Genomic DNA, 14,264 nt, shown 5'->3' on the forward strand with positions numbered 1-14,264 from the left:
GGGCTGCATCCAAAGCAGTGTGGGCAGAGCTGGAGAGAGAGGATCCTGCCCCTCTGCTCTGCTCTGGGGAGACCTCACCTGCAGGGCTGGGGCCTGATATGGAGCCCTCAGCACAGGAAGGACCTGGAGCTGATGGAGAGGGTCCAGAGGAGGGCAATGAAATGATCAGAGGCTGGAGAACTTCTGCTATGGGGACAGGCTGAGGGAGCTGGGGCTGTTCAGCCTGGAGAAGAGAAGGCTCCAGGGAGACCTTGGAGTAGCCTTCCAGTACCTGAAGGAGCTACAAGAAGAATTACAGAATGGTCTGGGTTGGAAGGGACCTCCAAAGCTCACCCAGTCCAAGCCCCTGCACTCAGCAGGGACATCCTCCACTAGATCAGGTTGCCCATAGCCCTGTCCAGCCTTCCCTTGAATATCCCCAGGGATGAAAAAGGCTGCAGAGGGACTGTTCCCAAAGGCCTGCAGGGACAGGCCCAGGGGCAATGGCTTCAAAGTAGAGCAGAGCAGATGGAGATTGGATGTGAGGAACAAGTTCTGCAGCAGGAGGCTGCTGGAACACTGCAAGAGGTTGCCCAGGGAGGTGGTTGAGGCTCCATGGCTGGAGATCTTCAAGGGGAGGCTGGAGAGGGCTGTGGGCAACCTGATCTAGTGGAGGATGTCCCTGCTGAATGCAGAGGGCTTGGACTGGATGAGCTTTGGAGCTCCCTTCCAAGCCAAACCATTCCATGACTCCCTGATCTCACCTGTGCTTGTCTCCTCACACACTCAGTGAGGTTGCAATCTGCCCCTGCACCTCCCTGCAGTGCTGTCCCAACCCTGGCTGTGGGTTTAAAAACGTTGTTTATTCCCGTGCAGCTCCATGGGCATCCTTTTCCCTTTTCCATGCTCTACAGCATGGGGTTGGGGTTCGTTTTTCATCTCAGAATGGCTGATTTAGGAAGAATGACCATGGGGGCATCCTGGGATGCATGCAGAAGAGTGTGGGCAGCAGGGCAAGGGAGGGTCTCCTCCCCCTCTACTCTGCCCTGGTGAGACCACAGCTGGAGTCCTGGGTCCAGTTCTAAGCTCCCCAGTGTTTTAGTTCATCTAAAGGGGAAGAAGTAGAAGAAGAAGGAAAATAAAATCTGTTCACAGAAATTGCATCTGTGAAGGAGCTGAGCTGCTGGGAAGCAGCTCCATGGAGAAGGAGCTGGGAATGCTGGGGGACAACAAGTTCCCCATGAGCCAGCAAGGTGCCCTCATGGCCAGAAAGCCAATGGAGTGCTGGGGGGCATCAAGAGTGTGGGCAGCAGGGCAAGGGAAGTTCCCCTCACCCTCTACTCTGCCCTGGTGAGGCCACATCTGGAGGGCTGTGTCCAGTTCTGGGCTGTCCAGTTCCAGAGACAGGGAAGTGCTGGAGAGAGCCCAGGGCAGGCTGCAAAGCTGCTGAGGGGCCTGGAGCAGCTCTGTGAGGAGCAAAGGCTGAGAGCCCTGGGGCTGAGAGCCTGCAGAAGAGCAGCCCCAGAGGGCAGCTGAGCAATGCTCAGCAAGAGCTAAAGGAGCTGTGGGGAGGGGGCAAGAGGCTGGGGCCAGGCTCTGCTGAGTGGTGCCCAGGGCCAGGCCAAGGGGCAAGGAGCAGAAAGTGGAAGGCAGGAGGTTGGAGCTGAGCAGGAGCAGAAAGTTGTTTGGGGTGAGGGTGCTGGAGGGCTGGAGCAGGCTGCCCAGGGAGTCTCCTGGTGTGCAGACCTTGGAGCCCTGCCTGGCTGTGCCCTGGGCAAGCTCCTTTCTCGTGCCTGGGGGTCGGGCTCGCCGCTCTCCGGAGGTCCCTTCCAGCCGTGCCACCACTCCCCTTTTCACTTGCTCAGCAGTGTGGCCTCTCTCTCCCTCCCAGCCATATTAATTGATGTAATTTATCTCAAATCTGATTGCAGTGAGCACCCCTAATTATAACCTGATTTTTTGCTGCTAATCACTCTCAATGGAATCAAATCAGAAATGCGGGGACGGCTTGACCGGCGCTCAGAAGGACGCTGCCCTCCGCGCCTTAATGCAGCGCACAGGATATAATTTGATCCAGGTAGGACCTCTTGCTCACCTCCTCTGGTGCCTGGCTTCACCCTGAAGCCATGCCTGGCAGTGGGGGCTTGAGCAGTGAAGCTCTGCACAGGCAGCCCTCCTGCTTCTCTTTGGTTTCCTCTCCGCTGTGTGCAGCTCCATGCTGTCTGGTATGCAACCAGAACTTCTTCTTTGCCCCGTGCCAAATTGTGGGAGAAAAATAAAACCAAACTGAACAACCCTGAGAGCTGGTGGAAAAGGTTGGGGGATGCTGGCTGAAAGCCTTGGTTGCAGTGGTAGCATAGCAAAGAAAAAAAAAAAACCAACTAGAATTTCTGAAGGTTGTAGGTCCAGAGATGGCCTTAGGAGGTCCAAGCTGGCACCACCAGGTCTGCCCTTTTGCACAGAGCCTTGCAGGCACCTGCCCAGACACCAAAGCTTTGCTCCCTGGTTAGTCCTCAAGGGCTCCAAGCACAAAGCTTCCCCTGCTTAGGGCAGGTGGAGTCTGAACTTGTCATTCCCCAACCACCTGAAGAAGTCCTTCTCCGTGAGCATCACCAGGCCAGGCTGATTTGCTGACAGCTTGGTCACTCTCAGGAGGCCAACCTTGCCTCACCATGGAGGAATGAACTGAGGGCAGGGAACTTTAGGCAGGTGGCCTCCCTGCCCTTTGCCTTGCCTTGGACAGCACTAGAGGGCACAACAGCCCCAATCAAAACCTGAGGGCTCCTGGGAGAAGCCACTCTCCTGCAGCCCTGCTCTGCCCCAGCAGCTGCATTCATAACCCTTGAAGAGGCTTTCTGCTCTTACTGACCCAGAAGACAAAGGACTTCTCTCTGTCTCCTGGTTGCTGTGGCTTTCTTCAGCCTGCTCTTCAGGTTCATGCTGCAACATCTGGCCAGAGTTCATTCCTAAAGCACCAGATCTCAACTCCCAGCCCCAACACCTCCTTTTCCTCCTCACCAGCTCCTCTTCTTTCTCCTTTTCCACTCTAGTTGAGCTTTTTTTTTCCCCTCCTCATATCCTTTTCCACCTCTCTCTGGGCTTTCCTTCCACCCAAACACCTTCTACCTCACTGCACACTCACCCTTTAGAAGCAGCAGGTGAAGGCTGTTGTCCTCCAGACAACAGCTTGCCAAGGTGAGGTTGTTGAGATGCTGCCTTCCTTCAAGCCACTGCAGACTGGGAGAGAGCTGTGCTGGGTGCTGTGCCTCCTCACACACCACCTCCCACAGGCACTGGCTCTTGGTTGTCTCTCACTTTGGCTTCAAGAGGACCATGAAGACTCCTCTGACTGTTTTCAGGTCAATGCAGGCTGCAGGTGACCACAGCAGCACAAAACACAGCCACCACTTTGGGCCTTTGCCTAGCATATGGCTTGAGAGGTTGGAAAAGTCCTAACTCAGCAGCAAGCTCAGCTCAGCCAAACTGGGGGAGCAGGAAAGTGACTTCAACCAGCATGGTCTTCATCCACCACTTCAAATGTCCCCAAGGCTCCACCACCCTGCTGACAGCAGCTGCAAGAGAGGAACCAGCAGGGATAAACCAAGACCTGGTGTAGGCTCAGGAAAGCTGAAGGAGCTCCTGCCCCCACTCTTGTTTTCCTGTGAGGATCCCTGTCAGGTTCTGTGCTGTGAGGCTTCCCCTTGAGGCAGCTGTGAAGGAAATTCACTGGCCTGGAGCAATCCCAGAGTGGGAAATGATCAGGGAGCTCCAAATAAAAACATTTTTGGAGTCCTGCCTCCCATGGGAGCATCCCTGTGGGACTAGGAAGGAATCTGGAAGGAAAGAATAGAATGGCATGGGATAAAAAATGAAGGAGAAGGAGAAGGAGAAGGAGAAGGAGAAGGGGACAAGGAGGAGGAGAGGGAGTAGAGGGAGAAGGAGGAGAGAAAGGAGGAGGAGGAGAGGTAGAAGGAGAAAGGAGGAGGAGGAGAAGAAGGAGTAGTAGATGGAGAAGGAGAAGGAGCAGGAGAAGGGGACAAGGAGGAGGAGAGGGAGTAGTAGATGGAGAAGGAGAAGGAGAAGGAGAAGGAGAAGGAGAAGGAGAAGGAGAAGGAGAAGGAGGAGAAGGAGAAGGAGAAGGAGAAGGAGAAGGAGAAGGAGAAGGAGAAGGAGAAGGAGAAGGAGAAGGAGAAGGAGAAGGAGAAGGAGAAGGAGAAGGAGAAAGAGAAGGAGAAGGAGAAGGGGACAAGGAGGAGGAGAAGGAGAAGGAGAAGGAGAAGGAGAAGGAGAAGGAGAAGGAGAAGGAGGAGAAGGAGAAGGAGAAGGAGAAGGAGAAGGAGAAGGAGAAGGGGACAAGGAGGAGGAGAAGGAGAAGGAGAAGGAGAAGGAGAAGGAGAAGGAGAAGGAGAAGGAGAAGGAGAAGGAGAAGGAGAAGGAGAAGGAGAAGCCAACAGGACCTTTTTTATCTAAGGAGGTGTTTGTCTGTCTCCCCGTTGGTCATCTGCAGCAGCACCCGAGTTGCAGAGCATTGCTGCAGGTGCTCAGCAATACTCAGCCAGTACAAAGCAGCTCCTCCTGCATCCCAGCAGCTGCAGCAGTGTGCCAGCTGTGCCCTCACAGCCATCAGGGCAGGTGTGGCAGCTCCTCCTGCATCCCAGCAGCTGCAGCAGTGTGCCAGCTGTGCCCTCACAGCCACCAGGGCAGGTGTGGCAGTGGGGCAGCCAATGCCCAGGATGCTCTGGTCAGGGTTTCTCCTTGAAGGGAAGGTTGGGCTCTGCTTCCAAGCCACTGGAGATGGAGCATGGCCCAGGTGTCTGTCTCCAGGAGGGGGTTGCTTGCAGCCAGGTCTAACCTCTGCCCCTAACCCTCCCTCTTGTTCCCCTCCCTGGCAGGAAAATGGGCAGAGGAAATACGGAGGCCCCCCGCCGGGCTGGGACGGCCCTCCCCCGGAGCGGGGCTGTGAGATCTTCATCGGGAAGCTGCCCAGAGACCTCTTTGAGGATGAGCTGATACCTCTCTGTGAGAAAGTAAGGATCTGTGCTGGGTGCTGGTACTGCAGGGGGTACTGCTGGGCAGAGCTCAGCTTCAAGGCTGGACTGGAGATGGTCTGGCCCGGACTGAGTCCAGTTCTGGAGCCCCTAGGCCAGGAAGGCTGTGGAGGGGCTGGAAGGGGTCCAGAGAAGGGCCAGGAGGAGGAGCAGAGGGCTGGAGCTGCTCTGCTCTGCAGACAGCCTGAGAGAGTTGGGGTTGTGCAGGCTGGAGAGGAGAAGGCTCCCAGGAGACCTTCTGGTGGCCTTGCAGCATCTGCAGGGGGCTCCAAGAAAGCTGGGGAGGGACTTTGGAGGGTGTGAGGGAGGGAGAGGAGTGGGGGGGATGGAGCAAAAGTAGAAGTGGGGAGCTGGAGATTGGCTGTGAGGAAGAAGTTGTTGGCCAGGAGGGTGGTGAGAGCCTGGCAGAGGTTGCCCAGGGAGGTGGTGGAAGCCTCATCCCTGGAGGTGTTTGCAGCCAGGCTGGAGGTGGCTGTGAGCAACCTGCTGGAGTGTGAGGTGTCCCTGCCCATGGCAGGGGGTTGGGACTGGCTGAGCCTTGAGCTCCCTTCCAGCCCTGACAGTTCTGTGATTCTGTGTCTGTATGACTCCTGATGTGACACACTCCAGCAAGCACTCAGCCTTCTTTAAACTCCTCCCACCTTGCTGCCAACTCTTCTCTTCCCCATTTACAGATTGGCAAAATCTATGAGATGAGGATGATGATGGACTTCAATGGCAACAACAGAGGCTATGCCTTCGTGACCTTCTCCAACAAACAAGAGGCAAAGAATGCAATAAAGCAGCTGAATAACTATGAGATCAGGTAGGGGGGGCACAGACTGAACACAAGCTCAGGGCAGGAAGAAGAGCAGGAAGCAGGGCAAGGGAGGGTCTCCTCCAATTCTACTGTGTCCTAGTCTAGGCTGTCTCTGGAGTCCTGAGTCCAGTTCTGGGCTGTCCAGTTCCAGAGACAGGGAAGTGCTGGAGAGAGTGCAGGGCAGGCTGCAAAGCTGCTGAGGGGCCTGGAGCAGCTCTGGGAGGAGCAAAGGCTGAGAGCCCTGGGGCTGAGAGCCTGCAGAAGAGCAGCCCCAGAGGGCAGCTGAGCAATGCTCAGCAAGAGCTAAAGGAGCTGTGGGCAGGGGGCAAGAGGCTGGGGCCAGGCTCTGCTGAGTGGTGCCCAGGGCCAGGCCAAGGGGCAAGGGGCAGAAAGTGGAAGGCAGGAGGTTGGAGCTGAGCAGGAGCAGAAAGTTGTTTGGGGTGAGGGTGCTGGAGGGCTGGAGCAGGCTGCCCAGAGAGGTTGTGGAGTCTCCTGGTGTGGAGAGCTTCCAACCCCCCCTGGGCATTGTGCTGCTGGGCAAGCTGCTGTGGGTGCCCTGCTGGAGCAGGGGGTTGGGCTGGGATCATCCCAGAGGTCCCTTCTAAGCCTCACCATGCTGATATCCTGGGATTCCTTCCCTTTCAATGATATCTATTAATCTATTTGGTTATGTAAGGCATAGTTTCCCTTGCAGCCTAGAGGAAAGCTATTGCCTGAAGCTTTAAGAGGAAGTCATCTCTTGCCTGTGCAGTCACTGCTCTATGCCACATCATGTAGGATGCACCAAAACCCAAAATTCTCTTTGCAGGAAATTTATTCCTCATTAAAAAGAAAACCACTCAAAAAAAAAAAAAAAAAAAAAAAAAAAAAAAAAAAAAAAAAAAAAACCCCAAAAAAAAAGAAAAACAATCGATTATGTTTTGGGTGAAATTAACTTTCACCAAACCATGGCTGTTTATTTCATGTTCTTTTTGATTGTTGTGGATTTACTCCTCACTCTCCACCTATATTGCAGATATAGAATCACAGAACTGCAAGGGTTGGAAGGGACCTCAAGGCACAGCCAGTCCCAACCCCCTGCCATGGGCAGGGACACCTCACACTCCAGCAGGTTGCTCACAGCCACCTCCAGCCTGGCTGCAAACACCTCCAGGGATGAGGCTTCCACCACCTCCCTGGGCAACCTCTGCCAGGCTCTCACCACCCTCCTGGCCAACAACTTCTTCCTCACAGCCAATCTCCAGCTCCCCACTTCTACTTTTGCTCCATCCCCCCCACTCCTCTCCCTCCCTCACACCCTCCAAAGTCCCTCCCCAGCTTTCTTGGAGCCCCCTGCAGATGCTGCAAGGCCACCAGAAGGTCTCCTGGGAGCCTTCTCCTCTCCAGCCTGCACAACCCCAACTCTCTCAGGCTGTCTGCAGAGCAGAGCAGCTCCAGCCCTCTGCTCCTCCTCCTGGCCCTTCTCTGGACCCCTTCCAGCCCCTCCACAGCCTTCCTGGCCTAGGGGCTCCAGACCTGGACCCAGAGCTCCAGGTGGGCTCTCAGCAGAGTGGAGCAGAGGGGGAGAATCCCCTCCCTGGCCCTGCTGGCCACACTTCTCCTGCTGCAGCCCAGGCTCTGCTTGGCTCTCTGGGCTGCAAGTGCTCACTGCTGGCTCCTGCTGAGCTTCTCCTCCCCCAGCACCCCCAAGGCCTTTCCTTCAGGGCTGCTCTCCAGCCAGTCCCTGCCCAGCCTCTCTCAGTGCCTGGGATTGCCCTGCCCCAGCTGCAGGACCTTGTCCTTGGTCTTGTTGAACCTCCTGAGGTTGGCTTGGGCTCAGCTCTGCAGCCTGTCCAGCTCCCTCTGGATGGATCCCTTCCCTGCAGCCTGTCCAGCTCCCTCTGGATGGATCCCTTCCCTCCAGCCTGTCCAGCTCCCTCTGGATGGATCCCTTCCCTCCAGCCTGTCCAGTTCCCTCTGGATGGATCCCTTCCCTCCAGCCTGTCCAGCTCCCTCTGGATGGATCCCTTCCCTGCAGCCTGTCCAGCTCCCTCTGGATGGATCCCTTCCCTCCAGCCTGTCAGCAGCACCACACAGCTTGGTGCTGAGGGAGCCTCAGTGCCACTGTCAATGGCACCAACATAAATGTTGAACAAGCCTGGTCCCAGTACTGTTCCCTGAGAGACTCCACTTCTCCCTGGCCTCCACTTGCATATGTGCTGCAAGATAGGGCAGTTGCAAGAGTAAAAAATAAAAAATGGGATGAATTGTGATGGAAACCAATTGGCCAAAGCAGTGACAATAGCTAAGAAAATGGAACAGAGGCAGCCCTCATGTTTGTGACTGGAAACTGTGAACAAACCCCCTCCAGAAATCAACAACATATCTGCTGCTCAGCCTGCTTGCTTTGCCTTCCAGCCACACTCAGGAGTGAGTTTGTTCCAGCTTGCAGGGGATGAGTGGGATTGGCATGTCTGAGCAGGCACACCTGGCCATCTCTGGGGGATGGGGTTGGCTTTGATAGAGAGAGAGAGACAGAGAAAAGGAAAGAAGGAAAGAAAGGAAAGAAAGGAAGGAAGAAAGGAAGAATGAAAAAGAAGGAAGGAAGGAAAGAAAGAAGTGAAGAAGGAAAGAAAGAAGGGAAGAGGAAAGAAAGAAAGGAAAAAGGAAAGACAGATGGGAAGAAGGAAAGAAGAAAGAAAAGAAGGAAAAAAAGAAGGAAAGAAGGAAAGAAAGAAGGAAAAAAGAAAGAAAGAAGGAAGGAAATAAAGAAAGAATGAAAAAGAAAAAGGAAAGAAAGAAGGAAAGAAAGAAAGAGAAAGAAAGAAAAAGAGGAAGGAAGGAAGAAAGAAAGAGAAAGAAAGAAAAAGAGAAAGGAAGGAAGGAAGGAAGGAAGAAAAAGAAAGACAAGGAAGGAAGGAAGGGAGGAAGGGAGGGAGGGAGGGAGGGAGATGAAAAGTGGCATTAGTAAGCCCCAAGTGATGTCTGTCTGGGACAAAAGATTTTCATTGCCCCAAACCTCAGTGGTCAGGGCCCAGAGGTGACTGGGAAGCTCCAAGTCCATGCAGTATTCCAGGCTGGGGGCAGAGGGGCTGGAAAGTGCCCAGCAGGAAAGGCCCTGGGGGTGCTGGGTGGCAGCAGCTGGAGGGGAGGCAGCAGTGCCCAGGTGGGCAAGAAGGGCAGCAGCAGCCTGGCCTGGAGCAGCAATGGTGTGGGCAGCAGGAGCAGGGCAGGGCTTGTGCCCTGTGCTGGGCACTGGGGAGGCCACAGCTTGAGTGCTGGCTTCAGCTCTGGGCCCTGAGTGCCAGAAGGACACTGAGGGCTGGAGCAGGTGCAGAGAAGGGCAAGAGAGCTGGGGAAGGGTCTGGAGAAGAGGGCTGGGGAGGGAGGAGCAGCTGAGGGAGCTGGGGGGGTTGGGGTGGAGAAGAGGAGGCTGAGGGAGACCTCATTGCTCTCTACAGCTCCTGAGAGGAGGCTGCAGCCAGCTGGGGGTTGGGCTCTGCTCCCTAGGAACAAGAGATAAGGCAAGAGGAAATGGCTTGAAACTGTGCCAGGGGAGGTGTAGGTTGGAGATGAGCACAATTTTTTCATGAAAAGAGTGGTCAAGGAGGGAGCAGGAGAGGTTGGGGAGTGAGCTGCTGGAGAGCAGGGAAGGGGAAAGGGCCCTGGGGGTGCTGGGGGATGGGAGGTTGCCCAGGAGCCAGCAATGTGCTCTGGTGGCCAAGAAGGCCAAGGGCAGCCTGGGCTGCATCAGAAGGGCTGTGGGGAGGAGGGCAGAGAGGTTCTGCTGCCCCTCTGCTCTGCCTGCTGAGGCCACAGCTGGAATCTTGTGTCCAGTTCTGGGCCCCTCAGCTCAGGAAGGACCTCAGGGAAGTGCTTGAGAGAGTCCATCCCAGAGCCCCAGAGCTGCTGCAGGCAGTGGAAGATCTCCTGTGAGGCCAGGCTGAGGGAGCTGAGGGCTTGGAGCTTGGAGCAGAGGAGCCTGAGGGCTGCCCTCATGGCTGGGGAGAAAGATGTGCAGGGCTGGAGCCAGGCCAAGGCCAGGCCAAGGGGCACTGGGGGCAAGCTGGAGCAGAGGAGGTGCCAGGGGAAGAGGAGGGAAAGGTTTGTCCCTGGGAGGGTGCTGGAGCCTGGAGCAGGCTGCCCAGAGAGGTTGTGGAGTCTCCTGCTCTGGAGCCTTTCCAACCCCCCTGGCTGTGTTCTGTGTGCCCTGCCCTGGGTGCTCCTGCCCTGGCAGGAGTTGGGCTGGGGGAGCTCTGGGGGTCCCTCCCCACCCCTGATGTTCTGTGATGCTGTGAAGAGCTCTTGGATGTCTGCAGGTACAGCAGGAGCAGGAGGAGGAGGCCTGTTTGACCTTGTGTTTGAGGACAAGATGGGAAGGATCTTTAATTTGTCCTCTCTGTGGGAGGCCATCCTGGCTCAGTGAGCACCTGCAGCCCAGAGAGCCAAGCTGCAGAGCTGGGCCCAAGCCAACCTCAGGAGGTTCAACAAGACCAAGGACAAGGTCCTGCAGCTGGGGCAGGGCAATCCCAGGCACTGAGAGAGGCTGGGCAGGGACTGGCTGGAGAGCAGCCCTGAAGGAAAGGCCTTGGGGGTGCTGGGGGAGGAGAAGCTCAGCAGGAGCCAGCAGTGAGCACTTGCAGCCCAGAGAGCCAAGCAGAGCCTGGGCTGCAGCAGGAGAAGTGTGGCCAGCAGGGCCAGGGAGGGGATTCTCCCCCTCTGCTCCACTCTGCTGAGAGCCCACCTGGAGCTCTGGGTCCAGGTCTGGAGCCCCTAGGCCAGGAAGGCTGTGGAGGGGCTGGAAGGGGTCCAGAGAAGGGCCAGGAGGAGGAGCAGAGGGCTGGAGCTGCTCTGCTCTGCAGACAGCCTGAGAGAGTTGGGGTTGTGCAGGCTGGAGAGGAGAAGGCTCCCAGGAGACCTTCTGGTGGCCTTGCAGCATCTGCAGGGGGCTCCAAGAAAGCTGGGGAGGGACTTTGGAGGGTGTGAGGGAGGGAGAGGAGTGGGGGGGATGGAGCAAAAGTAGAAGTGGGGAGCTGGAGATTGGCTGTGAGGAAGAAGTTGTTGGCCAGGAGGGTGGTGAGAGCCTGGCAGAGGTTGCCCAGGGAGGTGGTGGAAGCCTCATCCCTGGAGGTGTTTGCAGCCAGGCTGGAGGTGGCTGTGAGCAACCTGCTGGAGTGTGAGGTGTCCCTGCCCATGGCAGGGGGTTGGGACTGGCTGAGCCTTGAGCTCCCTTCCAGCCCTGGCAGCTCAGTGGCTGTGTGGTGCTGAGTGGTGCCCAGCCAGCAGTGCCCTCTCTCCCCAGGAACGGACGCCTGCTGGGGGTCTGTGCCAGCGTGGACAACTGCCGCCTCTTCGTGGGGGGCATCCCCAAGACCAAGAAGAGGGAGGAAATCTTATCAGAGATGAAGAAGGTGACAGATGGAGTGGTGGATGTCATTGTCTACCCCAGTGCAGCTGACAAAACCAAGAACAGGGGCTTTGCTTTCGTGGAGTATGAAAGCCACCGGGCAGCAGCCATGGCCAGGAGGAAGTTGCTCCCAGGTTGGTACAGATGATGAGGGAGGGAGGGGAGGCTTCATCCCAGGGATCACTTGTGTGGCAGTCTCCAGAGGACCCAGGAACCCATGGAGTGTTGCTAGGTTTTCTTCTCTTGACTTCTAGAGACACTTTAAAGCAAGGTCTTGCCCCCATGGCATCACCATGATTGTGAGGAGAGGCTAGGGCCTGAGACTGTGCCAGGGGAAGGTTAGCTTGGAGCTGAGGAAGAATTTCTTTGGTGCAAGAGTGGTCAGGGATTGGCAGAGGCTGCCCAGGGAGGTGGTGGAGTCCCCATGGCTGGAGGTGTTGCAGCAAGGTGTGGCCATGGCACTTGGGGCCATGGTTTGGTGGCCATGGTGGGGCTGGGTTGGTGTTGGACTGGATGAGCTTGGAGACCTCTTCCAACCCAACCAGTTCTCTGGTTCTGTGATTCTGTGGTTGGCTGAAGGAGTCACCTGGCTCTGGGGTGCAGGGCTGGCAATTCCCTATGGATCCTTTAGGAGCTGGAGTTCATTAGGACTCCAGTTGGATGGTTCAGATCTGCAGCTCTGCTGTAGGATTTGCCTGAGACTGTGGTTACCTTGGGTTCTGTGTCAAACAGAGCCTCTTGGAGAGAACAGCCAGGAAAACATCCAAGAACATCTTCAGTCCTGAGGATGGGCTTGAAAAGGAGTATTTCCCACATGGGAAGGAAATTCCAGATGAGGAATTGCATCAGGATTCAAACAATACAAAGGATAAGTTTGTGCAGCCCAGTGCTGGGGACACCCAAGGAGCATTCCCTAAAGGCAGGAGTAGGGTCCTGCATCTGGGGAGGGACACCCCCAGGCATGAGTGCAGGCTGGGGGCTGAGCTGGAGGAGAGCAGCTGTGGGGAAAGGGACCTGGGAGTGCTGGTGGACAGCAAAGTGACCCTGAGCCAGCAAGGTGCCCTCCCAGCCAACAAGGCCAAGGGCAGCCTGGGGGGCATCAAGAGGAGTGTGGCCACCAGCTCCAAGGAGGTTCTCCTACCTCTCTGCTCTGCCCTGCTGAGGCCTCACCTGGGGCACTGTGTCTGGTCCTGGGCTCCCCAGCTCAAGAAGGACAAAGAACTGCTGGAGAGAGTCCAGCACAGGGCAGTGAGCTGCTGAGGGCACTGAACAGCTCTCAGCTGAGGAGAGGCTGAGCCCTGGGGCTGGGGAGCCTGCAGAGGAGGAGGCTGAGGAGAGATCTGCTCAGTGCCTACAAATATCTGAGGGGTGGCTGGCAGGAGGCTGGGGCCAGGCTCTGCTCAGTGGTGCCCAGGGACAGGACAGGAGGTGCTGGGCAGAAACTGGAAGATAGGAAGCTCCATCTGAACATGAGGAGGAACTTCTTGACTTTGAGGCTGGCAGAGCCCTGGAGCAGGCTGCCCAGAGAGGCGGTGGAGTCTCCTTCTCTGGATGTGTTCCTGTGTGACCTGCCCTGGCTGACCCTGCTCTGGCAGGGGGCTGGACTGGATGATCTCCAGAGGTCCCTTCCATCCCCTACCCCTCTGTGATGCTGTCACCATGGTGAAGCAGAGAAATGCTTGGCAGGTGTTACCCTGAGCTGTCCTTGGAGCCACTTCACCAAGGCTCTCCTGCTTCCTCCAGCTCAGGAACTCAAGTGCTGGTGAAAGCATTCAGCAAACCTTCTGCTTGGAGATTCTGAGACCCACCAAGGTCCTCTCACTGTCTCTATACAGCAGCCTATGAACCACCCTTAGTAATTGAAATCTTTTATTTTTTTTCTTATTGTAATGCAAATGAGCCTGGGTTGGAGTGCTGAACACAACCATGGGGAATCTCACCCTGGCTATCTTGCCTTTTGTTCTGCATTTTCTTCATCAGTTCATCTTCTTCCTCAGTGGGAGAACAGAGTCACAGACTGCACAGGGCTGGAAGGGAGCCTCAGAGGGCATCTTGGCCAACCCCCTGCAGGCAGCAGGGACACCTCCAGCTACAGCAGGCTGCCCAGGGACACAGCCAGGCTGATCCTGAATGTCTCCAGGCATGGAGCCTCAACCCCCTCCCTGGGCAGCCTGTGCCAGTCTCTCCCCAGCCTCACTGTGCAGAACTTCCTCCTGATGTCCAACCTAACTCTGCCCTGCTCCAGTTCCAAACCCTTGTCCCTCAGCCTATCCCCACAGCCCCTTCTGAACAGTCCCTCCCCAGCCTGCCTGGGGGTCCCCTGCAGATATTGAGATGCAGCTCTGAGGTCTCCCTGGAGCCTTCTCTTCTCCAGGCTGCACAGCCCCAACTCTCCCAGCCTGGCCCCACAGTGGAGGTTCTGCAGCCTCTGCTCATTTTGGTGGCCTCCTCTGGAGCCTCTCCAGCAGCTCCAGGTCCTTCTTGTGCTGGGCCCCAGAGCTGGAGGCAGTGCTGCAGGTGGGGAGGTCTGAGCAGAGCAGGGGCAGAATCCCCTCCCTGTGCTGCTGCTCTCCCTGCTCTGGATGCAGCTCAGCACTCAGCTGGCTCTGGGCTGCCAGGGACCATTGCTGCCTCCTGGGCAGTTTGTTACCACCTGACACCCCCAAGGCCTTCTTCTAATCAGTTCCTCCCCAGCCTTCCTGTAGATCCCCTCTAGAGACTCAAATGCAGCTCTGAGGTCTCCCTGGAGCCTTCTCTTCTCCAGGCTGCACAGCCCCAACTTTCCCAGCCTGTCCTTGCAGTAGAGGTTCTCCAGCCCTCTGACCATCTTGGTGGCCTCCTCTGGAGCACCTTCAGCAGCTCTATGCTTCAGCAGCACTTAACAGCAGCCTTGGGGGAGCAGAGTACTTGGAATGCTGAGCCCTGCCAGCACAGCAGATGGAAGGAACACATAGCCCTGAACATGCTGATTCCCAATTTGGGGACATCTCAGTAAACAGTTGGGGGAGTTTCAGAGGCCTAAGCAGAAGCCAGAGCCTTCTGATGTTGCAAA

At 56.4% G+C, this 14,264-nt stretch overlaps 1 protein-coding gene across 1 annotated transcript in view; it reads left to right on the forward strand.

Annotated features, from left to right (window-relative positions):
• Window positions 1–1,957: 1,957 nt before the first annotated feature.
• Window positions 1,958–14,264, forward strand: part of A1CF (APOBEC1 complementation factor) — a gene marked incomplete at its 3' end in the record, with an annotated part of 35,489 nt that continues 23,182 nt past the window's right edge. The window contains exons 1-4 of the mRNA XM_054398723.1: window positions 1,958–2,056; window positions 4,872–5,006; window positions 5,702–5,832; window positions 11,108–11,346. Coding sequence (XP_054254698.1) covers window positions 1,958–2,056; window positions 4,872–5,006; window positions 5,702–5,832; window positions 11,108–11,346 — 604 coding nt within the window. The remainder of the gene's footprint in view (window positions 2,057–4,871; window positions 5,007–5,701; window positions 5,833–11,107; window positions 11,347–14,264) is intronic.

Source organism: Indicator indicator, unplaced genomic scaffold, assembly GCF_027791375.1.
Source record: "Indicator indicator isolate 239-I01 unplaced genomic scaffold, UM_Iind_1.1 iindUn_scaffold_92, whole genome shotgun sequence".
Classification (NCBI taxonomy): domain Eukaryota; kingdom Metazoa; phylum Chordata; class Aves; order Piciformes; family Indicatoridae; genus Indicator; species Indicator indicator.